Raw genomic sequence first — 23,071 nt, 5'->3', positions numbered from 1 at the left:
TTAGTGTGGGGGTTGAAACATCACATTGAGGTTGCTGAGATCTCTTCTGGAATACTGTAAGCAGTTCTGGTTACCCTGCTATTGGAAGGGTATTAAATTAGAATTCAGAAAAGATTTACAAGGATATTGTTGGGAATGGAAGATTTGAGTCAAAAAGATAGGCCTGGATAGGCTGGGACCTTTTTCACTGGAGTGTCGCAGGTAGAGGGGTTTACAAAATCATGAGGGGTATAAATAAGGTGTAAAGCAGGGTTCTATTCCCTAGGGTAGGGGATTTCAAACCTAGGGGGCACATTTTTAAGGTGAGAGGAGAACGGTTTAAAATGGACATGAGGATCAAGTTTTTCACAAAGAGAGTGGTTAGTATGTGGAATGAACTGTCAGAGGAAGTGATGGATGTAGGGACAGTTATAACATTTAAAATGTGTTCGGATAAGTACATGAACAGGAAAGGTTTGGAAGGATATGGGCCAAATGCAGGCAAGTGGGACTAGTTTGGTTTGGGGATATGGTTGGACCAAAGGGTCTGTCTCCACGCTCCATGATTCTATGACATTATCACCGTCAAACGATGTCTTGGTGCTTATTGGAATGTTAATCCTGGCACAAACATATAAACGAGAGTGCAGACAGAAATTTAGACAGATCAATGTTGTGACTGCAACACACTGATGACAGTTTCCAACTTATTTCATTTTATTGGCAAACCAAGGGAAGAAATCTAATAGTGCAATGATGAGTCACAGCAAACTCAAGAGGTTTATCCCCTTTCTCTCTCTCTCTCTCTCGCTCTCTTCACAACCTATGCTGTTTCATTCACACTGGTGAGATCACCCTTTATCTATTTTAGTGGTTATGGCTTAGGGGCATATACTGGGGTGGGCAAGGACTGCAGACTTTCCCTTGTGAGGGAATGTCATTCTCATCCTGTACAGAATGTGCAACTTCTCCCACCCAAACCTTGCTGGCAAAACCAATCTGGTTCACCAATGTCTTTTAGGGGAGAAAATCTGCCACCCTTAGCTGGTCTGCTTTATATGTGGCTCTAGACCTATTGCAACAATTAACAATAAATGATGGCCAAGGCAGTGACTCCCACATAGATCATAAAATCGTTAGAGTGCAGAAAGAGGCTATTCAGCCTATTGATCCTGCACTGACCCTCCAAACAGCATTTCACCCATACCCCAGCTCCTACACTATCCTCAAAATCCCACCATGGATAATCCACCTGGCCTGCACATTCCTGGACACTACATTCCAGTGAAAAAAAAGGCCTCTTTTATCCAGCCTTTCTTTATAACTCAAACCATTCCCAGTCTGGCAACATCCTTGTAAATCCTTGCTGCACCTTCTCCAAATTAATAATATCCTGCCGATAGCTATCTTGGCATTAGAAGGAGGAGCTATAGTGAGGTCCTACAGTGCAAATATCATTCACAACAACAGAGTGAAAGAAAATCTTCTGAGATCCCCAAAGGTCTGGAAGAGTAAGACAATTTCGAAATAGAGTTCTTTGTGAATTTTTACTAAAACATGGACATTCAAAATTAAACATTGACAGAGTGAACTGAATTTTACTGAGTGCTGAATTATGCATGAAACACAGAAACTAACACACGGGGAGAGCAGGTAAGCAGGAGGGCTAATGGAACACTAGCTCTTATTTCAAGGGAGTTGGAGTATAATAATAGGGAAGTCTTACTGCAACCGTACAAGATGCTGATGAGAAGACATCTGGAGTACTGTGAGAAATTTTGATCCCTTTATTTAAGGAAAGATATCATTTCATTCGAGGTAGATCAGACAAGGTTTACCAGGATGGAGTGTTGCCTTCTGAGCAAAGGCTAAATAGATTGGGACTCTACCCACTGGAACAAACAAAGAACATTACAGCACAGGAACAGGCCCTTCGGCCCTCCAAGCCTGTACCAATCCAGATCCTCTGTCTAAACCTGTTGCCTATTTTCTAAGGATCTGTATCCCTTTGCTCCCTGCCCATTCATGTATCTGTCTAGATACGTCTTAAATGGCGCTATCGTTCTCGCCCCTCCCACCTTCACTGGCAACGCATTCCAGGCACCCACCACCCTCTGCGAGAAGAACTTTCCACACATAACTCCCCTAAACTTTTCCCCCCTCACTTTGAACTCATGACCCCTCGTATTTGAGTCCCCCACTCTGGCCTGTCTTGCTGTCTACACCTCTCATGATTTTGTAGGCCTCAATCAGATCCCCCCTCAACCTCCTTCTTTCCAATGAAAATAATCATATTCCACTCAACCTCTCCTCATAGCTAGAACCCTCCATTCCAGGCAACACCCTGGTGAACCCCCTCTGTGTGGGGTTTTGAAGAATGTGAGGGGACCTAATTGAAACAGATAGGATTCTTAAGGAGCCTGACAGGTAAATGCTGAGAGGACATTTCCCCTCTTGGGGGCAGTTGAGGACCAGGGAACATAGTCTCAGAGTAAAGGCACATCACTTAAAGACTGAGGTGAAGAGGAATTTTTTTTCTCTCAGTGGGTTAAGAGTCTCTGGAACTCCTTGCCACAGACTGCTGTGGGGGCAGAGTCTTTGTGTATGTGTGTATATATATATATATATATATATATACACACACATACATATATGTATATATAAGGCTGAGATAGGTTATTGTTGAGTTAGCGAATCAATGGTTATGGGGATAACACAGGAAAATGGAGATGAGGAATGTGAAATCCACCATGCTTTTGTTGAATGGCAGAGCAGGCTCAAGGGGCTGAATAGCCTCCCTCTGTTCCGATTTCCTAAGGTATTATTTGATTAGAGATTAGATTCCCTACAGTGTGGAAACAGGCCTTTCGGCCCAACAAGTCCACACCGACCCTCCGAAGAGTAACACACCCAGATCTATTTCCCTCTGACGAATGCAAGGAGAAAGTGAGGACTGCAGATGCTGGAGACCAGAGTTGAAAAATGTGATACTGGAAAAACACAGCAGGCCAGGCAGCATCCGAGGAGCAGGAGAATTGACATTTCGGGCCTAAGCCCTTCTTCAGGAATGACTGATGTACCTAACACTATGGGCAATTTAGAATGGCCAATTCACCTGACCTGCACAGCTTTGGACTGTGGGAGAAAACCCAAGCAGACACAGGGAGATTGTGCAAACTCCGCACAGACAGTAGCCCAAGGCTGGAATTGAACCCGGGACCCTGGTACTGTGAGGCAGCAGTGCTGACCACTGAGCCACCACACTGCCCCAGAGTTGAAATTTGTATGAGAATGTATTCAGAGATTTATTTCTGGAGCCACCTAGTGGCTACATTGTGTTGCTACAGCTATTTTACAATTCCAGCCCATTCTAAATCTAAGGGTTAATCCTGAAGCTGGCTGCTAATGTTTCTTCTTTGCGGTCTGATCATTGTATTGAGGTTCCAATATTTATTCATTCATTCAGCGCTCTGACTGAGTTATTGACCCATTCACTTTAACTAACAGAGAGAGAGGAAACTCACACAGACACTGGGAGCTCATGCTAACTCCACACAGACAGTTGCCCTGGCTGGAATCGAACCGGGTCCTTGGTGCTGGGAAGCAGCAGTGCTAACCAGAGCCATCGTGCTCTGGAAGTTCAGGAAAGGGTAAGTTGTTGTCGATTGTTGCCTGGCTTCTGTCAAAGTAGACAAGCAGGAAGCTGGAAGAACACAGCAAGCCAGGCAGCTTCAGGAGGTGGAGAAGTCAATGTTTTGGGTGTAACCCTTCTTCAGGACTAGGGGTGGGTGTGGGGGGAGCTGCAGATAAAGGGGTGTGGCGGGGTCAGGGTGGTGAAGCCAGGTGGAGTGTATGACCTAGTTGGTCAATGGGAGGAATGAATCTAGTTGGTGGCAGGGAGTGGAAGGGGTTTGGAGGGAGTCGGGGGAATGGGTTATTTGAAATTGGAGAACTCCATTTTGAATTCTCCAGGCTGTAGGCTGCCCAAGTGGAAGATGAGGTATTGTTCCTCCAATTTGCAGTGTGGTTTGTTGTGGCAATGGAGGAGGTCAAGGATGGTCTGTCAGAAAGGGGAATGAAAATGGGCAGTGACTGGGAGCTGAGATACTTGGTGAGCCGTACCCTAAGTTATGTTTGGTCTCCCCAGTGTAGAGAAGACCACATGGGAGCAGCTGATGCAGTAACCTTGGTTGGAGGAGAGGCAGGTGAACCTCTGTCTCACCTGGAAGGACTGTTTGGGGCCATGGATGGAGCTGAGGGGGATGGTAGGCAGGCAGGTTTTACATCTTTTCCCATTGCAGGGCAAGGTATGGGGGTGTGTGGGGGGGGGTTGGATTCAGGGTGTTGGTGGGGAGAGTGGGACAAAAACTGCTAATTTTAACAACTGGGTGAGAAGGGGTGAACTGGTTCCCCTTGGTAACCTCCTCCATTGGTCACACAAGATTTTCACATGAGGCTATACCTCTCTCCTCTCTCCAACTGAAGATGTAAGTGTTTGCTATGATCAATAAGGAGTCAATCAACAAGGTTTGTTGAGGCAAAGTGCAAATTTATTAACTGCAAAAACCTAGTGAAAAACATCTTCACACACACACACACACACACACACACACACACACACACACACACACACACACACACACACACACACACACACACACACACACACACACACACACACACACACACACACACACACACACACACCTTGCATTAACCTTGAGGGGTGAGGTTTTAACCTGGGATGACAGTTGTTTATGTCTCCCTCAAATTGTGGTAAGTTGTGATGGGCTGTCTCCGATTGTAGGAAGTTTCTTTTTGGCACTATCCCCACCGAAGGCAATTCATTTGAATTTTGACTATCACTGTGGAAGCATTTTAAAGTATTTTTAGGATTAGAATCCCTACAGTAGGAAACAGGCCATTTTGCCCAACAAGTCCACCCTCCGAAGTGTAACCCACCCAGACCCCATTCCCTTCTGACTAATGTCCCTAACACTATGGGTAATTTAGCACGGCCAATTCACCCTAACCTGCACATCTTTGGACTGTGGGAGGAAACTGGAGCACCCGGAGGAAACCCACACAGACAGTCTCCCGAGGCGGGAATTGACCCCGGGTCTCTGGCGCTGTGAGGCAGCAGTGCTGACCACTGAACCACCATGCCACCCATTTTGTCTTGTCTCAGTATAATTTGCACACTTCCAACCTCTCAGCACTTCATTAAAACCATATCTTCAAGAAACAAAGGGGTATAATCTGATGACATAATCGAATCACGAAATCACGTCAATGATAAAGACCTGACAAGTGATTGAACTAGTGTTTCCCGAGGCAAAAGCTAAAAGGTTGGGCAGTTTCTCCCACTGAGTCTGGGAGGTGGGAGGGACTGAGATTGTCTGAACAGCAGCACTGGAAGGTGGGCACTCAATACACCCAGCAGGATTGCTACCAATGGGAGAAAGGGGACAGTTGATTGAAAAGGACAGGTAACTGAAATGGGACAAACCCTGGGATCCAAGCATTAAAAGCAAAAGAACAACAATGTGTTGGGCAGGAAAAAATGGCAGGAAGTGAAAAGTGCACAGGAAGGAAGCAGTAAATGTGATATTAATTTTAAGCAATTCACTTGCCATTTTCCTACAAGCTACCCACATGCCAGCCCCTCACACCTAGTCAGATAATTCTTGTTTAGGAATAGATTGCCACTAACTATTACCACTTAATTCCCACTTCCTGTTTCAAAATGTTGTTTAAACCTGAGAATGTCATATCCAACCCATAACTGTGTGTTTCTGAACTCATCAAAAGTACAAACAAAACTGTAACTCTCCCCCTTTCAAAATTAAAGGGCGGAAAACATTAAGCCAGGTGCTCCTGGTCCCAAGGTATTCAGACTCTGAAATGTAAGACTCTGAAATGCTTCAATGGCAGCAGATTAGATCATTTCCAGATTAGATCCAGTTCATCATTTCTGCGTTTATGTTAGCTCATCGTCAGTATGTTTTAAGAATGGCTCGTTCAACTGCTAAAGGGAAAAGAAATGTAAATTGAGTTGTCTGTGACCAGCAATTAGCTTTACTAAAGGTACAAAAATTGAGTAAACAATTAGCAAAAATTGATAACATGAATTTGCATTTTATTAAAAAGTATTCTCAGTTGAATTATTTCCATCTTAACACCTGCAAGTTTTAGTCATGATTTTTTAAAAAAAAGACAGCTTTCCTAGTCTGGTATTATCAAACATGTTTAAAGTGTATCATGTAGCATTATAAGGCATTTTACACAGCAATTTCAATCATTTTCTAATCTTCTTTGGGGTGGCTTGGATCAATTCCATCCTTGGGTGACTGCCTGTGTGGAGTTTGCACATGCTCCCCCTGTCTGTGTGGGGTTTCTCCCACAATTCAAAAGAAGTGCAGGGGTAGGTGGATTGGCCAGAGAAAATGCAGGATTATATGGTTGGGGGGAGGCTTGGATGGGACACTTTTCCGAAGATGGATGTGGACTCAACGTGCCAAAATGGCTTGCTCCTGCACTGCAGGAAGTCTAAAGTTCAATTTGTCTCCAACAGATCATTTTCAGACACGATATTAATTCAACCGTGCGCTTTCAGCCTAGAAGAGATTTGGGCTGGTTTTACTCTAGTACTAGACACAACATAGCAGAGGATAGGTAACCTCGTCAATGTGTGTATCACGAGGACCATATGATTCCACTTGCAGCAAGTGGAATGTGTTTTGCTGAGGAGATACTGAAACCTGTCACAGAGTGAAATAAAGCAGAATTTTCCAACTCCATCTCTGTGTGAACGACAGGTTACATGAAGGTTGTTAGCAAAGGTTGCATTTCTAACACGTATGCGACACTGGTACTTACTTTACCATGTTCATCAGGTTCTCTTCCAGTGTTACTTGCAGATGGGTTCCTTGTAATCCAATTCCTCCATTTCCCGTCTGTTCATGGGAAACATACAATGCATTATGTTGCAGGAGAAAGATGACTTTGGCAAAGATTTTTACCAGACAGATGTTTGGAATATCATCTGGAACTTCTCTTCCAAAACATTTTCTGCATCAGACTTTACCACACAGCCTAGCAATGATGAATGGCTCAGATAAAACTACCGCGCCCATTATATTAATAACCTGAACAGAGCTGGTGCTGGAGCTCTGACGAAGAGTCATATTGACTTGAAATGTTGGCTTGCTCTCTCTCCGTGGATGTTGCCTGACCTGCTGCGATCTCCAGCATTTGTTACTTTTAGTACAGATTCCAGCATCTGCAGTGGTTTGCTCCAATACATTACGAACCTGCTTATTATCCCGGCTCTGCTGAAGTGGCAGACAAATCAATTTCACAGAGACATTGGAAACAGTCATTTGGTAGTACACAATTTGAGCACTGTTGAGAAAAAAAAACTCATGCCTTCGACTCTTTTTATCTTTCGTTTACAATTTGTAAGAAGGTCAAGGGGAAAACCAGCATTTTCTTTTCCTTTGCTTTTGAAAGGAAACACCCAAGTGGCCAGTGACAAGCAGTGCCCTTCACAGAAAGGGCAATGCTGCCTGATCAAACAGTGAAGGGGAGGGCAGGGATTAAATCAAAATGGAGGTTGGAGGGGGAATCACTCCACTCCCTGCTGTGCCCACCTCTCCCTGAACAACTCTAGGGTGTTGGTGGACACCATGTGCTCCTTCTCCAGGGACAGCCGGGCTCTAACATAACCGCAGAAGAGGGGCAGGCGGTCAGCCCTAGCAGTCGATGTCCCTCCACTGCCCGCTGCCTGGACCTGGAAAACCAGCATTTACACTGCATGAGAGGGAAAGTGCTGATTGGCTCTGATTGGTAGAGGCATTAACAATTAGTTACGATTGACAGTTAATGGCTGAGTTTTGCTTAAATTTTAAACCAGGTTGGATAACTCTGATTGGTCAAAGCATTTCCCTGAGAAACAGACCAGCAAATGGTTCCCAGCGATTTTGCTAAGTTCAAACAAGGGCAATGCACACCCACACTTTTTCTAACTGCAAAGGGCAGGGCCCTGTGTATTAATCTATGGTTAGCCGCCCCATGAATTGGTATTCTTGCGAACTGTCCTGATGAGCATAGCTTGAAAACAAAATACGACTTTTGTCAGAAGTACTCAAGAAACACCCAAAAGATTAGATCCGTTGAAAGTGCTTCAGTCAGTCCAAAGTGGTCTGTCTGATTTCATTCCTTGCTAAAACTTTTTAGCAGTTTCATATAACTGGGTTCCCCATGGGAGACTGGTTAGCAAGGTTAGAACTCATGGAATACAGGGAGAACTAGCCATTTGGATACAGAACTGGCTCAAAGGTAGAAGACAGAGGGTGGTGGTAGAGGGTTGTTTTTCAGACTGGAGGCCTGTGACCAGTGGAGTGCCACAAGGATTGGTGCTGGGTCCTCTACTTTTCATCATGTATATAAATGACTTGGATGCGAGCATAAGAGGTACAGTTAGTAAGTTTGCTGATGACACCAAAATTGGAGGTTTAGTGGACAGCGAAGAGGGTTACCTCACATGACAACAGGATCTTGACCAGATGGGCCAATGGGCTGAGAAGTGGCCGAATGAAGTTTAATTCAGATAAATGCAATGTGCTGCATTTTGCGAAAGCAAATCTGAGCAGGGCTTATACATTTAAGTGTTGCTGAACAAAGAGACCTTGGAGTACAGGTTCATAGCTCCTTGAAAGTGGAGTCGCAGGTAGATAGGATAGTGAAGAAGGTGTTTAGTATGCTTTCCTTTATTGGTCAGAGTATTGAGTACAGGAGTCGGGAGGTCATGTTGCGGCTGTACAGGACATTGGTTAGGCCATTGTTGGAATATTGCATGCATTTCTGGTCTCCTTCCTACTGGAAGGATGTTGTGAAACTTGAAAGAGTTCAGAAAAGATTTACCAGGATGTTGCCAGATTTGGAGGATTTGAGCTATAGGGAGAGGTTGGATAGGCTGGGGCTGTTTTCCCTGGAGCATCAGAGGCTGAGGGGTGACCTTTTAGAGATTTATAAAATCATGAGGGACATGGATGGAATAAATAGACAAATTTTTTTCCCTGGGTTGGGGGAATCCAGAACTAGAGGGCATAGGTTTAGGGTGAGAGAAGAAAGATATAAAAGAGACCTAAGGGGCAACTTTTTCACATGGAATGAGCTGCCACAGGAAGTGGTGGAGGCTGGTACAATTGCAACATTTAAAAGGCATCTTGATGGGTATATGAATAGGAAGGGTTTAGAGGGATATGGGCCGGGTGCTGGTGGGTGGGACTGGATATGGTTGGGATATCTGGTCGGCATGGACGAGTTGGACTGAAGGGTCTCTACGACTCAATAACCGAGAGGCTTGCTAGGCCAGTTAAGAGTCAACCTCTTGCTGTTTATTTGGAGTCACTTGTGAGCCAGCCAGCAGATTTCTATCCTTCAAGGACATTTGTGAATCAGGTGGAATTTTTTTAAAATTTGAGTTTTTAATTCCAGGCTGTGTCTTTAATTCAAATTGCACAGCTTGTGGAGACATTAGAACCCACGTCCCCAGTCTGTTAACCTGGATCCCTGGATTCACAGTCCCATAAAAACACCAGTACGCTTTCACCTCTCTAACATAGAAGAAACGCAGAAGAACTTGTATAAAACCATATAAGACCCTGAGAGTACTTGCTCAGGTGGACGTGCAGAGGATATTTCCTCTTGTGGAAGAATAGAGAACTAGGGAGCTCTGTGTAAAAATAAGGGTTTTCCTATTAAAGACAGAGATGAGGCAACTTTTTTTTTCTGTTGGCAGGCCATCGGTCTTTGGAGCTCTCTTCCTCAAAGATGCTGAAAGCAGAGTCTTGCAATGTTTTATTTAAGACAGAGATAGATGGATTCTTGCTAAACAAGGGATGCTCGTTAATTGGCAGTAGGCGGGAATGTGGATTTTAGGAGCTTACACTCAGATCAGTCACGATCTTTTTAAATGGGCTGAGTGTCCTAATTCTGCTGTTCATTCACATATTCATATCAACATTGCCTCTCAGCTGCAAGTAGTCCCTTCTTCGGGAAATATTAACAATTATTGCAGGAAGAGATGCCCTCAATCAAAATAACCCAGCAGTTTTTCTTTTAAAACAATTATTGACAGCTGCAGCCACAACATTTTTCTCCTTTAGCTTTCAAGAGCAGGAGATTTAAAGAACTTCCAAGGCTGAGAGTTAAACAGAATTCATCTGTGCTTCAAGAGAGTTTCTACCTACTTCATCCACTTGCAAATTTCACCCTGCAGGCCTACCCCTTCACAACACTCAAAACAGGGTCTGTATGAATGGGACACAAATGGTTCTTGCTGAGATTGGTTTTCTGCCCCATGTGAATCACACTCTACCCGCTCTGGCAAAAACCATGTCTGCTAGAAGTAGCAAGCGACCCCTTTTGTATCAGCTGCAACACATTTGAAACAATCAGTAGCTTCAGTCACATTACTTACCTCTGATGTAAAATACAATGCATATCAGAAGTAAAAATAACAGGACTGCCGAGGCACGAATTAAACTTGATTGGTGCTTGGCTGCTGGCTCACACCTGTTACCTATATTAGATATAATCACAGACATGCATGGACTGCAATTATTAAAAGTATACAAATTAGTTGAACCCTTATTCGAAGCACTTTGCCATACCATTGTCACTAGGAATCCTTAATTCCTAATTCCCCTTTATTAATAGAGGGATTGAGTTCCAGAACCAGGAAAGCTCTGGTATGGCCACACTTGGAGTATTGTGTACTGTTCTGGTCACCACATTATAAGAAGGATGTGGAAGCTTTGGAAAGGGTGCAGAGGAGATTTACTAGGATGTTGCCTGGTATGGAAGGAATGTCGTACGAGGAAAGGCTGAGGGCCTTGAGGCTGTCCTCATTAGAGAGAAGAAGGTTGGGAGGTGACTTAATAGAGACATACACGATAATCAGAGGATTCCTAGTGACAATGGTATGGCAAAGTGCTTCGAATAAGGGTTCAACGAATAGGGTGGACAGGGAGAGCCTTTTTCCAAGTATGGGGACGGCAAACATGAGGGGACACAACATTAAAGTGAAGGGAGATAGGTATAAGACAGATGTCAGAGGTAGTTTCTTTACTCAGAGAGTAGTAAGGGTATGGAATGCTTTGCCTGCATCGGTAGTAGATTCGCCAAATTTATGTGCATTTAAGTCGTCATTGGACAGGCATATGGACGTACATGGAATAGTGTAGGTGGGATGGGCTTCAGATTAGTATGACAGGGCGGCACAACATCGTGGGCTGAAGGGCCTGTACTGCGCTGTAATGTTCTATGTTCTAAATAGGAATAGCAGGAGGCTGTTCACCCTCTTCAACCACTTCACTGTTCAAAAAAGATCACTTCTGCTTCCACATTCCTCACATCAGCTTTTTCTCCATTACCCCTCGTTCTCATACTGATCAAGAATCTATCTCAACCAAAAATAACCATAGCTCTCTGAGGCAAGTCATTCCAAAGACGCACAACACAGAGAAAATGGTCTTCCTCATTTCAGACTTAAGTCGATGCCCCTTAATTCTGAGACTGTGTCCCCTGGTGGGAGACTCTCTCATGACGGGAAACATCCTCTCAGCATTTACCTTGTCAAGCCCCTTAAGAATCCTATACGTTTCAATGAGATCACCTCTGATTGCTTTAAATTCCAATGAGTAGAGTCCCAACCTGTTTAGCCTTTGCTCATAGACCCCCAGTCCGGCCTATCACCCTCAGCTTGACCTCCTTCCACCTATCGCATTTCCAATGCCCCTCCCCCAAGTCCCTCCTCGCTACCTTTTATCTTAGCCTGCTGGACACACTTTCCTCATTCCTGAAGAAGGGCTCATGCCCGAAACGTCGATTCTCCTGCTCCTTGGATGCTGCCTGACTTGCTGCGCCTTTCCAGCAACACATTTTCAGCTCTACTGAAGTGACTAGGCAGGGTGTTGTGTTTTACAAATCTAAGCACATCTGGAAGTTCACTTCCTAAAGTTGTCCATTTCTATTTCCTGCTCCTGCTTTCCCATCATTGACTTTAATTGTCCGAAAATAACGTGCGGCTGTGCGAGACTTCCCAAAGGTTGCTTCCAAGGTGATACAGCACACTGTTTCTCCAGCTCTCAGCCAGCACTGTTTTCTCATCCCACTTCACTTGTTTCTCCTGTACTTCAACAACAAAAATGCAGAAAATCAAGGCATGCACTATTTGAGTGGATCTTTGATCTTAATTACTCCCCATGTTGACTGTTCCTTCAACTTCTAAGCTCTGGAATTCCCTCCCGAAAACTCCCTTTCTTCCTTTATGTCTCCCCTTAAAGCCTACCCCTTTGACCAACATTTTGGACATCGAACCTAACATCTTCCTACATCGCTCCATTTTTCAGTTTCCTTGAGGACAAAGTGAACAGTATTAGAAAGAGGGGTCCATCTGGGGAATAGTTATGGTGGGAAACACAGAGCAGTTGCAGAGAAACTACAGTGGATGTGGGAAAATGGTGCAAAACAGACAGTGCAACGCACGTCGAGTGTGGGATGGAATAGTCCCCACTTGTCTGGATGGATGCAGCTTCAAGATGCAGAATATCATTCAGGACAAATGATATTGTCCTGAAACACACAAACATTCACTCCCTCCACCATCAATGCTCAGTAGCAGCAGTGTGTACCATCTACAACTGCAGAAATTCACCAAGGCACTGTAAAAATTCACCAAGGCACCTCAGGCAGAACACTCCGAATCCCTGACCATCACCATGTACAAGGACGAGGGCAGCAGATACATAACAATACCACCACCTGAAAGTTGGCCTCTTGGCTATTCAGCAGCCTGGCTTGGAAATATATCACCGTTGCTGGGTCAAAATCCTGGAATTCCCTCCCTATTAGCATGTGAGTCCGCCTGCATCAAATGGACTGCAGCGGTTCAAGAAGGCTGCTCCTCACAACTTCTCAAGAGCAACAAGGGATAGGTAATAAACGTTGGCCAAGCCAGTAATGCCCACCACCCATGAGTGAATGAAAAAAATAAGGACAGCAAATCTCCTGTTGGAGTAGCTAAAAGAAATGGCAGTAACAGCAGTAGCAACATCCTAAGCCTTTAAATGTCTATTATGTTATAGGTACTAAATGTGTTATTGTTGTATACAGAACAAAATTGCCAGAGCTAGATGGACTGCACATTCATTACTGGCTTGTGTAGAGGCTCACCAGGCATTTATCAAATAGCAATTTAGGTGGCATCAGTTATAATGGTTATCTCAAACCGTAAGATATATAAAGAAAGTGCTGGAAAACCTCTGAGTTCCAAACTGGTATGGTATTAGTCTTGGAACATTAACACAGCATCCACAGATGCTCTCAGATCCACTGTGTTCATGCCATATTTCTTGTTGTTTGTTCAGATTTCCAGATTTTAACGACAGCAGAATAATATGTAATCCTCACAAAAAAAACATCCAATATACTGTGGAGGAAAACCCATTTTAATTAATGCACCTATGAATTCTGGTGACAGTGATAAAAACTACAACTGCTGAGACATTTAATGATTCAGAATTCTGTCTAAATGCAAAAGCTACACTCACTGGGAGCATCCTACGTGAATCCTGACGTATGCTGCTGCAATTTTTTTATCTATTAATTTTAATTGATAGAATCAGTACATACTTCAATTTTCCATTGATATTTTGATGATGGGATACCAGAAATGATTAAATGCAAGTGTTGATAGGGTAGACATAGAAGATGTGCTTGCTGTTGTGGGATAGATGTAACTCAAAGGCCATTATTATAAGATAGTCACCAAGAAATCAAATCAGAAACACAACAGAATCTTCCTGACCAGCGAACAGAGAGAAGGTAAAGCACATTACTATATGCAGCCATTGAAGTGAGCATTGACACACATGTATGAAGATGACTTAGCAGTGATGTCCCTCTCTCTAGGCTAGGAGACCTATGGAAATGTCCCATCTACCCCAGAGGTGAACAGAAAGTATTTAGACACATGTAAGAAGAAACTTTTTAAGAGGGAGAAGTTAAATAGAGCACTTTGCCAATAAGATTTAGATGGAGGAGGAATGGTTTGGAGATCCACTAGATCGTAAGCTCTGGCAATGGGATCGTTCAGCTGAAGTGGTCTGTTCCTGCTCTGTAATTTCTGTCATCATTTTGAAACTGTACTCTCAGAAGTTTTCGAAGCATCGAATCTTTTACCAGATGAGTCTTTCAGGGGGAATGGCGTTAATATTTGAAGCAGACTGTGATACAGGGAAGCGAGGAGAGAGTGAGAATGTGGGGTTTGATTTGGACTGATCTCGCACAGACAGGATGGGCCATATGGTCTCCTACCCTATAAACTTCTCATGATTGAACACCGTCCCGTGGAAAGCCTGGTAAAAATGACTGCATTATGAGCTCTCCCATCAGACAGTATGGTACATCTGCAGTGAACGTATTGGCTCCAGTTTCACCTTTGAACACTCACCAGCTTCTCTCACTGTGTCCACAATCAGCGAGCACGACAGACAGATCACAACGATTCCACTCGCTGGAGTCACAGAAACCATTTGTATCAGACGGTAAGCTGGCAACAAATCAAACAGAATCAAACAGAGCTCACCCATCACACGCACAACACACCTTCCGATCCGTCTGCCTTGGGAAGGTACAAGGACGATTTTCTTGTTTGGGATTTTGGAATCACCCGAATTTAGTGCTAACAGGAAAATTGGACAGGACAAAATGCACCTCACGAGCAGTCTGCCAGATATGCGATCACTTAAAATCAGCAGATAGACAAACAGTGGCCTAATATGGATGTGTGCATCTCTCTCTTCAATTCGCTTTTCCAGGGAAACTCTCACTGTTGCTTTGGCCTCCTGCTGACCTATACCGCCAACCTTGGGCTAATATATTGAACACAGGAAACCGTTAAACCACCAGGTAGTGAAATCTGACAGCAGCAAGTTGATGTTCCAGACAGAGAACCACAGGTTGACCTAACTCATGATTCTAAGTCGGAGCATAAAATTATTGATCGGAGGTTCTAGCACATGGGATGGGCTATTTCCAGCAGAACGTATTTGGAAACACGGAGACACATATTTGTATACTTGATCTGTTCCTTGGGAATAAAATCATCACCTTAGATACCACATTTTGGGTGCCTAGATAATCTACATCAGGGGGCAGGGACATTCTCTGTTGGTTATTTTCACTTTTACCTGGTGAATTCCTGCAATACATGATGGATCAATCTAATTACACAAATGTGGATCCAAAACACATTCAGGACATTTCTATCAGCCTGACCTAACTGGGATTAGTGCATCACTGTTCCACAATTTGTCACAAAACATGCTAATACATAAAAATGTCCATGCGACCCATAAACCCAATTTGACTGTCAAACAAATATCCTGCGCAAAAGCAAACCACACCAGGTTACTTCGGTAGAAATTAAAATGTCTCTAATTATTGTAACACACTTAACTTCAACAGGAAGATTATACAGAAAATATTGCCCTTTTATTGCAACTTAACTATGCTACTTCAAGTCCCTAGGAGAAAGTGAGGACTGCAGATGCTGGAGATCAGAGCTTAAAAATGTGTTGCTGGAAGAACGCAGCAGGTCAGGTAGCATCCAAGGAGCAGGAGAATCGACATTCCTGAAGAAGGGCTTATACCCGAAATGTCGATTCTCCTGCTCCTTGGGTGCTGCCTGACCTGCTGTGCTTTTCCAGAACACATTTTTAAGCTACTTCAAGTCCCCTCCCAAATACACATAAACATTCAAACGTGATGAAGAGGACCAAAGATAAATAGTTTAACACATAAACCATGGGTGGAAAAGAATACAGAAAGGACGAACAACATTTCAAAGATCAAATTCCAGACTACAGGGTGGAAGATCTTTACTCTCTCAAATTCCTTTGGTGTTTACAATGGTGAGAAGCCGCTGACTGGCTGGTGATAGTTATTTCTCAATTTGATGGCTGAGCAGGCGAACTTGGGCCTTTTCTTGTAGAATTCTTTCTTCAAAATGTTCTGAGGTTTTTTTGTCTTTTTCCCCAGATGAAAAGAGTGAGAGAGAGAGAGAAAAAAAAACCAAGAGAGAATGCTGTCTCCAGGCTGGATGTTTTTTCTCTCTCTCTCTGGCACTTAAAGCTTCTCAACATTCTGTAGCCCAATGAATCAGAAAGTTAATTCTAGGCAGAATCTCTTTAGCTTGTGCCATTCAGACTCAAATGCCACCTTTGAAGCTTCCAAAAGCAATATTGTATGGCACAGCCCAAGAAGGTGCAGCAGTTGTTTTCCTTCTTACGAGTTGCAAACTTCAGGTTTTCAGTTAAAGCATTCCGACTTGCAGTTCAGTTTCCAGTCAAATGAAAAACACGTGGTCTTCTACAGAATGCAGAAAACAGGACGGGAGTACTCACTGTGCAATGTCCTTCCAGTTATTTCAGTCAAAGGGTTTTCAGAAGAAACTGTATCTCTTCCAGCTCCACACCACGAATGCTGGGCACTGCCAACCCACACATTTGTGGTCTTCCTGAATTATCATCCACTTACCATCCAACGTTTTCTGGAGGTCATCAGGTCCAAGTCTGAGCCAATCTATTGAGCAGGCTGCCTCATTAATCTCTACGCTCCCTCCATGCCTGTGAATCCTAATTTCACTAATATTCCCCCCCACCCTCCACTACACAAAGGTTTTGCTATACAAACATGTAGTTGTGCAGATATATGCCATACAGATATGGAGTTTGTACCTGAACTTACGTTTAGCAATGTAGATCTTGCTGAACTTTTTTGTGTTATAGAACATCATGCACCAAGTTGAAGATACGACTCCTGCTAACAGGAGCAATAAAAACATCAAGACGATCACTGTGATTTTGGTAGGCCCTATTCAGGGAAGGAAACGTGAACAAAATTAAATCAGTTTGTAAATTAGGGAATAATAACCATTTCTATTTAATTCTCCATTCAAATTAAGAATGTGCAGCGTGCAAATGATTGTCTATGGACACTTTTACAATCAAGGCTAATGCAGAGGTAGAACATTCAGATTGTCAAAAGTATTTTGGTATGGCTCATGATTAAGGTCCCAACACGTGGAGTTGGAGAGTGAGTGGCAGAATGGATAAGCATGTTGTTAAACTTTGGAGGAAAAAGGAGACTGCAAGCTGATTGGAAAATACAAGTCTAAATGGACTGCAGTAGCAAAGGGAGTACAGAACCATCAATCATTTACACTAATGACTCGAGTTAATAAGCCCATTGGGTTCCATTTCCAGAGGAAGTCAATTCAAAAACGAAGAGGTTATATCAAGCACATTTTGAATGAAGGGTGAACAACATTTGGAATCACTTCATAAACAATGATAGAGTCACTGGTGAGGGTTCAGAAGTAATTCACAAGAAATACAACCCATGATGTAAAGGTCATAATTATCAGGAAAGTCTGAAGCTTTTTGATAAATGCAATGTTTCCACTGAGAACAGAATCCCTACAATGTGGAAACAGGCCCTTTGACCCAACAAGTCCACACCGACCCTCTGAAGGGTATCCCACCTAAACCCATCAGTCTACATTTTCCCCTGACTAATGCACCTAACCTACACATCCCTGAACACTTTGGGCAATTTAGCGCGGCCAATTCACCCTAACCTGCACGTCTTTGGATTGCAAGAGGAAACCCAGGGAGAATGTGTGCAAACTCCACACAGACAGTTGCCCGAAGCTGGAATCAAACCAGGGTCTCTAGCACTGTGAGGCAGCGGTGCTAACCACTGAGTCACCGTGTTGCCCTGAGTGGCGGGCGGGGGGGAGTGGGGGGGAGGACGGGGGGGGGGGGGGGGGGGGCGGGGTGTGGGGAGGTGACAAAATTGAAGTCATAAATACAATATAATCAATAACTCCTGTAGAAATTCAGAGGCAAATTCTTTACCCAAAGAGTATTTGCAATGAGGGGAATCGTGTCAATACAGTTAAAATATGTGAAGGCGAATAGGCAAGATTTGACTGAATAAGGTAAAGAGGGTCATGGTGAGGCTTATGTGGAACAAAAATGTGAGAAAGAATCAGCTGGAGCAATGGCTGGAGCCCAGACAAATCACTGAGTACATTACTTACTCAGAGAGACTAATGGAGAGTCAGGTGTGCTTTTACTACTCGGACAATACGGGGAAGGGATCTGCAATTGTGCACCAGACCAGCATTCCTGATTTCACACCACACAAATCCAACAGCCCCTAGGGACAATAATGTACAGTACAGATGCGATAACCCAGCTACTGCTAAGACTCACTCAGAAGGGAACAGAAAACAGGCACCTTACTGTTAATTGCCTAATGTCACCCTGCTCAGATGCAGAAAGAAGCTGGATGAGTTTATTCTCAGAGACTCAGATGTTTACAGCACAAAGCAGACCATTCAGCCCAATGTCCTCAGTCCAGTCAAGATCTGACTGCACTAATCAAATTTTCCAATTCTTGGTCCATAGCTCTGGACATTATGTACACTTTTTGATCACAAGCTCACAAACTGGCAATTTCTTTTGGATTTGATTTGATTTATTATTGTGACACATGGATGTAGGTTTGCTCACTGAGCTGGAGGGTTCATTTTCAAATGTTTCGTCACCATACTAGGTAACATCTTCAGTGAGCCTCTGGACAAAGCATTCCTGATGATTCCTGCTTTCTATTTATATGCATATAAATAGAAAGCAGGAACCATCAGCAGTGCTTCGTCTGGAGGCTCACTGAAGATGTTATCTAGTATGGTGACGAAACATCTGAAAATTAACCTTCCAGCTCAGCGAGCAAACCTACATCCAGAACCTCAACCTGAGCTACAAATCTTCTCAAGACTCACTAATTGTGACATGTACCTAGGTACAGTGAAAAGTTTTGTTTGCATGCAGTACAGTCAGATCATGCCGCACAAGGTGCATCAGGGTGATAGAACACAGTGAGGAATACAATCTTGTGGTTGCCGAGAAGGTGCACAAGACCAAATGCAGCTTTTGAGAGGTCCATTGGGAAGTTTAATAACAGCAGGGAAACAAGCTGTTCGTGAATCTGTTGGGACACATAATTATGCTTTTGCATTTTCTGCCGACGGAAGAGATTGCAACTGGGGTGGGAGGCACAATTTGTGAACGTCAAGTTAGAATCCAGCCAAGATTTACCTCAAGGAACAGACTGCTCTGGAACTGAATCCATCAGAGGTATCTTAGCGTAGAAATACAATTACCAATTAGGAGCAAAGATACGGGAGAACATACTGTACCTTCAGTGTAGATCCAGCAACCAAATGCACCGATAAGAAGAAGGAACTGCAAGATTTGGAGTAGATTTTGATGAAGCTGAAGACCTGAAATTATCAGCAAATTCCAATCAATATTTCTTGAGCAAGTAACGTCCCCACATTGAAATTAAAACTCGATGCAAAGAAGAGGCACATTTCGATGACTCACAGTCTCTATTCTTATGTGAGAACATTTTGAAAACCTTCAACATTACCTTGCTTCTGCTTACTTCTCGTTTTGAGCTCAATGAAGAACTCAATTATTTTACAAATCAAGGTAATAACAGCAGTGACCAGCGCAGCGATGGATAATACCTTTGCGCAGTTGAGTAGCAGTGGAACATCTGAAAGAGAAAATTTATTTTTAGCTCATGCAACTTTGAAAACAATTTACAAATTGCAAACAAGGTCTGCCTTGCCTTAAAATTGAAGTTCTCATTGATTTGCATTGTTATGGACTAGGCCAGACCACTCAGACCATTCTTAAGCAGGCAGCTCAGACTATAACTTTGCAATTTGTTTCAGTAAGTGTACAGTGAAAATTACCTGGTGTAAGTTAGCTAGGTTGACTACTAGATTTTAAAACAGACAAAAAATTATTCACAAAGTTACATAATGAATAAAGAATAACAAACCCCTACAGAACTCAACTGATCCAACTAGACTTAAAGGGAATCCTGAGGGACAGGATGTACATGTATTTGGAAAGCAAGGACTGATTAGGGATAGTCAACATGGCTTTGTGCATGGGAAGTCATGCCTCACAAACTTGATTGAGGTTTTTGAGGAAGTAACAAAGAGGATTGACGAGGGCAGAGTGGTAGATGTGATCTATATGGACTTAAGTGGGCGTTCGACAAGGTTCCCCATGGGAGACTGATTAGCAAGGTTAGATCTCATAGAATACAGGGAGAACTAGCATTTGGATACAGAATTGGCTCAAAGGTAGAAGACAGAGTGTAGTGGTGGAGATTTGTTTTTCAGAATGGAGGCCTGTGACCAGTGGAGTGCCACAAGGATCGGTGCTGGGTTCTCTACTTTTTGTCATTTACATAAATGACTTGGATGCGAGCAGAAGAGGTACAGTTAGCAAGTTTGCTGATGACACCAAAATTGGAGGTTATAGTAGATAGCAAAGAGGGTTACCTCAGATTACAACAGGATCTTGACCAGATGGGCCAATGGGCTGAGAACGCTTTGGGAAAGCAAATCTTAGCAGGACTTATACATTTAATGGTAATGTCCTAGAGAGTGTTGCTGAACAAAGAGACCTTGGAGTGCAGGTTCATAGCTCCTTGAAAGTGGAGTTGCAGGTGGATAGGATAGTGAAGAAGATGTTTGGTATGCTTTCCTTTATTGATTAGAGTATTGAGTACAGGAGTTGGGAGGTCATGTTGCGGCTGTACAGGACATTGGTTAGGCCACTGTTGGAATATTGCGTGCAATTCTGGTCTCCTTCCTATTGGAAAGAAGTTGTGAAACTTGAAAGGGTTCAGAAAGGATCTACAAGGATGTTGCCAGGGTTGGAGGATTTGAGCATTAGGGAGAGGCTGAACAGGCTGGGGCTGTTTTCCCTGGAGCGTCAGAGGCTGAGGGGTGACCTTATAGAGGTTTACAAAGTTATGATTGGCATGGATAGGTAAATAGGCAAAGTCTTTTCCCTGGGGTCAGGGAGTCCAGAACTGGAGGGCATAGGTTTAGGGTGAGAGGGGAAAGATATAAACAAGACATATGGGGCAACGTTTTCACACAGAGGGTGGTACGTGTATGGAATGAGCTGCCAGAGGAAGTAGGAAGTGGTGGAGGCTGGTACAATTGCAACATTTAAGAGGCATTTGGATGGGTATATGAATAGGAAGGGTTTGGAGGGATATAGGACGGGTGCTGATAGGTGGGACTAGATTGGGTTGGGATATCTGGTCGGCATGGATGGGTTGGTCCGATGGGTCTGCTTCCATGCTGTACATCTCTATGTCTCTCTATAGTCCAATACGCAAACTCCCTTCAAAACCCAGTATAAATGGAATACGCTTACAGGTTGAAGTTGAAGGGCAGAAAAGAGACCGAGAGTTTCCACACAGCTCCCTGTTGAACTTTCAACCAGTTCCAGACTGAACTAAAACTGTTCAGCTCAGCTGGAGAGCTGACCACGCCCCTTTCTTTATACAGGTGACTTCTAAAACATGACCACTTTGGCCTGAAGTCTCATCTGTTTACATATAAACAAAAGGCCTCTCAAAATCCTTTTCATCTCTGTACCAAACCAGACTGATCGGAGCCCGGCCTGGTTTATTACCTCTCTGAAAAAAATCAAGGACAGACAATCCTGGAGCCAAGGAACAGTTTTTAGAAAGGGACTAGCTTTGTGATAGCATGCTGCAAATGGAACACTTCCTAACAGGCCCATTCTGTTTCAATGTGAAATACACACATTTAGATGCAGTGCTACCACAATAACTTACCTTGACTCAATAATCCAGCAGTGCATCATAATGGACCATTGTCTGATCTCCTGTATTGGGCAACCTGCCTGCATTCTGAAGGAGGATCTGAACCTAAGCATTGATCTTCTCCGTTAACATTCGCAGTAGATGCCAGAGGTGTGCATCAAGAAATCGTGGGCTTAATTCTGTTGTTTTATTTTGCTCCTGGGTCATGAGTGCAGAGCTACAACAATTCCCAGCCCTACAAACCTGACCTGTGGAAAAACGCCCAAAATGGTTGGATTTTTGTGCCAAGAGATGGGTGAAAATGGGAGCCGTGCCAGACAACATGAGAAAGAGCTCGGAGGATTCTGGGTGGGGAGGTGCGATGGCTGAAAGTCTGGCCCCGGTGCTCAGGTACTTTGTTTTTTGAAGATGTGAAGATAAAAAGATAAATGAATGCTACCCTCACCCCATCACTCCCCGTCACCACAGCACCACATTGCCAATGTCCCACCTATGCCAACCGATACCAGCTCCATCCACTCCCCATGGCTCTTTGTAACCCTATGCCAAACAGTCATGACAGGCCATGAACATTCCTTACCCTCTTCCCTTAAACCTACCATATAAACTCAGTAAGTATCCAATACGGAGAGACCTCAGGACCAATGATGAGATTGAATAAATTTATTGTGTCAATTGATGTACTGAGAGTCATAGAATTGTACAGCACAGAACCAGACCCTTCGGCTATGCCGACGAGATATTCTAAACAAATCTAGTCCCATTTGCCAGCATTTGACCCATTTCCCTCTAAACCTTACCTATTCATGTACTCATCCCATGTCTTTCAAATGTTGCAACTGTACCTTCATCCACCACTTCCACCAGCAGTTCATTCCACATATGAACCACCCTGTGTGTGAAAAGATTGGCCCTCAGGTCCCTTTTAAATATTTCTCCTTTCATCTTAAAATTATGCCTTCTAGTTTTTAACTCTACTACTCTATGGAAAAAAAAGTCTTTATTATTCATCTCATCTATGCCCCTCATGATTTTATAAATGTCTGCGGTCACTCCTCAACCTCCCATGCTCTAGTGAGACAGACGTTTCTGTGGCCAGCAGCGAAAAATCAGAAAGGTGCGTTGCCTCCCTGGTGCCAGGATCAAGGATATCTCAGAGAGGGTGCAGAATGTTCTCAAAGGGGAAAGGGACCAGCAAGAGGTCATTGGACACATTGTAACCAATGACATAGAAAGTGAAAAGGTTGAGATTATGAAGGGAGATTACAGAAAGGCAGGAATTTTAAAA

General features: G+C 43.6%; 1 protein-coding gene across 5 annotated transcripts in view; it reads right to left on the bottom strand.

The window, feature by feature from the left end:
• Window positions 1–4,312: 4,312 nt before the first annotated feature.
• Window positions 4,313–23,071, bottom strand: part of LOC122541376 (hepatic and glial cell adhesion molecule) — a 35,029-nt gene continuing 16,270 nt past the window's right edge. Inside the window, exons 4-10 of one of the 5 annotated variants that reach the window (XM_087979393.1) lie at window positions 19,549–19,677; window positions 19,316–19,399; window positions 16,798–16,923; window positions 14,501–14,599; window positions 10,466–10,567; window positions 6,859–6,935; window positions 4,313–6,004 (exon numbers count right to left, since the gene is read on the bottom strand). In XM_087979393.1, coding sequence (XP_087835519.1) covers window positions 5,960–6,004; window positions 6,859–6,935; window positions 10,466–10,567; window positions 14,501–14,599; window positions 16,798–16,923; window positions 19,316–19,399; window positions 19,549–19,677 — 662 coding nt within the window. In that variant the 3' untranslated portion in view covers window positions 4,313–5,959. Of the gene's footprint in view, window positions 6,008–6,858; window positions 6,936–10,465; window positions 10,568–11,869; window positions 12,176–14,500; window positions 14,600–16,797; window positions 16,924–19,315; window positions 19,400–19,548; window positions 19,678–23,071 lie in introns of those variants that run through there. The other 4 variants (XM_087979392.1, XM_087979394.1, XM_087979396.1 and 1 more) reach the window with 4 other exon arrangements.

Source organism: Chiloscyllium plagiosum, unplaced genomic scaffold, assembly GCF_037043375.1.
Source record: "Chiloscyllium plagiosum isolate Xiang-an unplaced genomic scaffold, Cpla_swu_hap1 HiC_scaffold_35, whole genome shotgun sequence".
Taxonomy (NCBI): domain Eukaryota; kingdom Metazoa; phylum Chordata; class Chondrichthyes; order Orectolobiformes; family Hemiscylliidae; genus Chiloscyllium; species Chiloscyllium plagiosum.
This window is presented reverse-complemented; position numbering and strand designations above follow the sequence as displayed.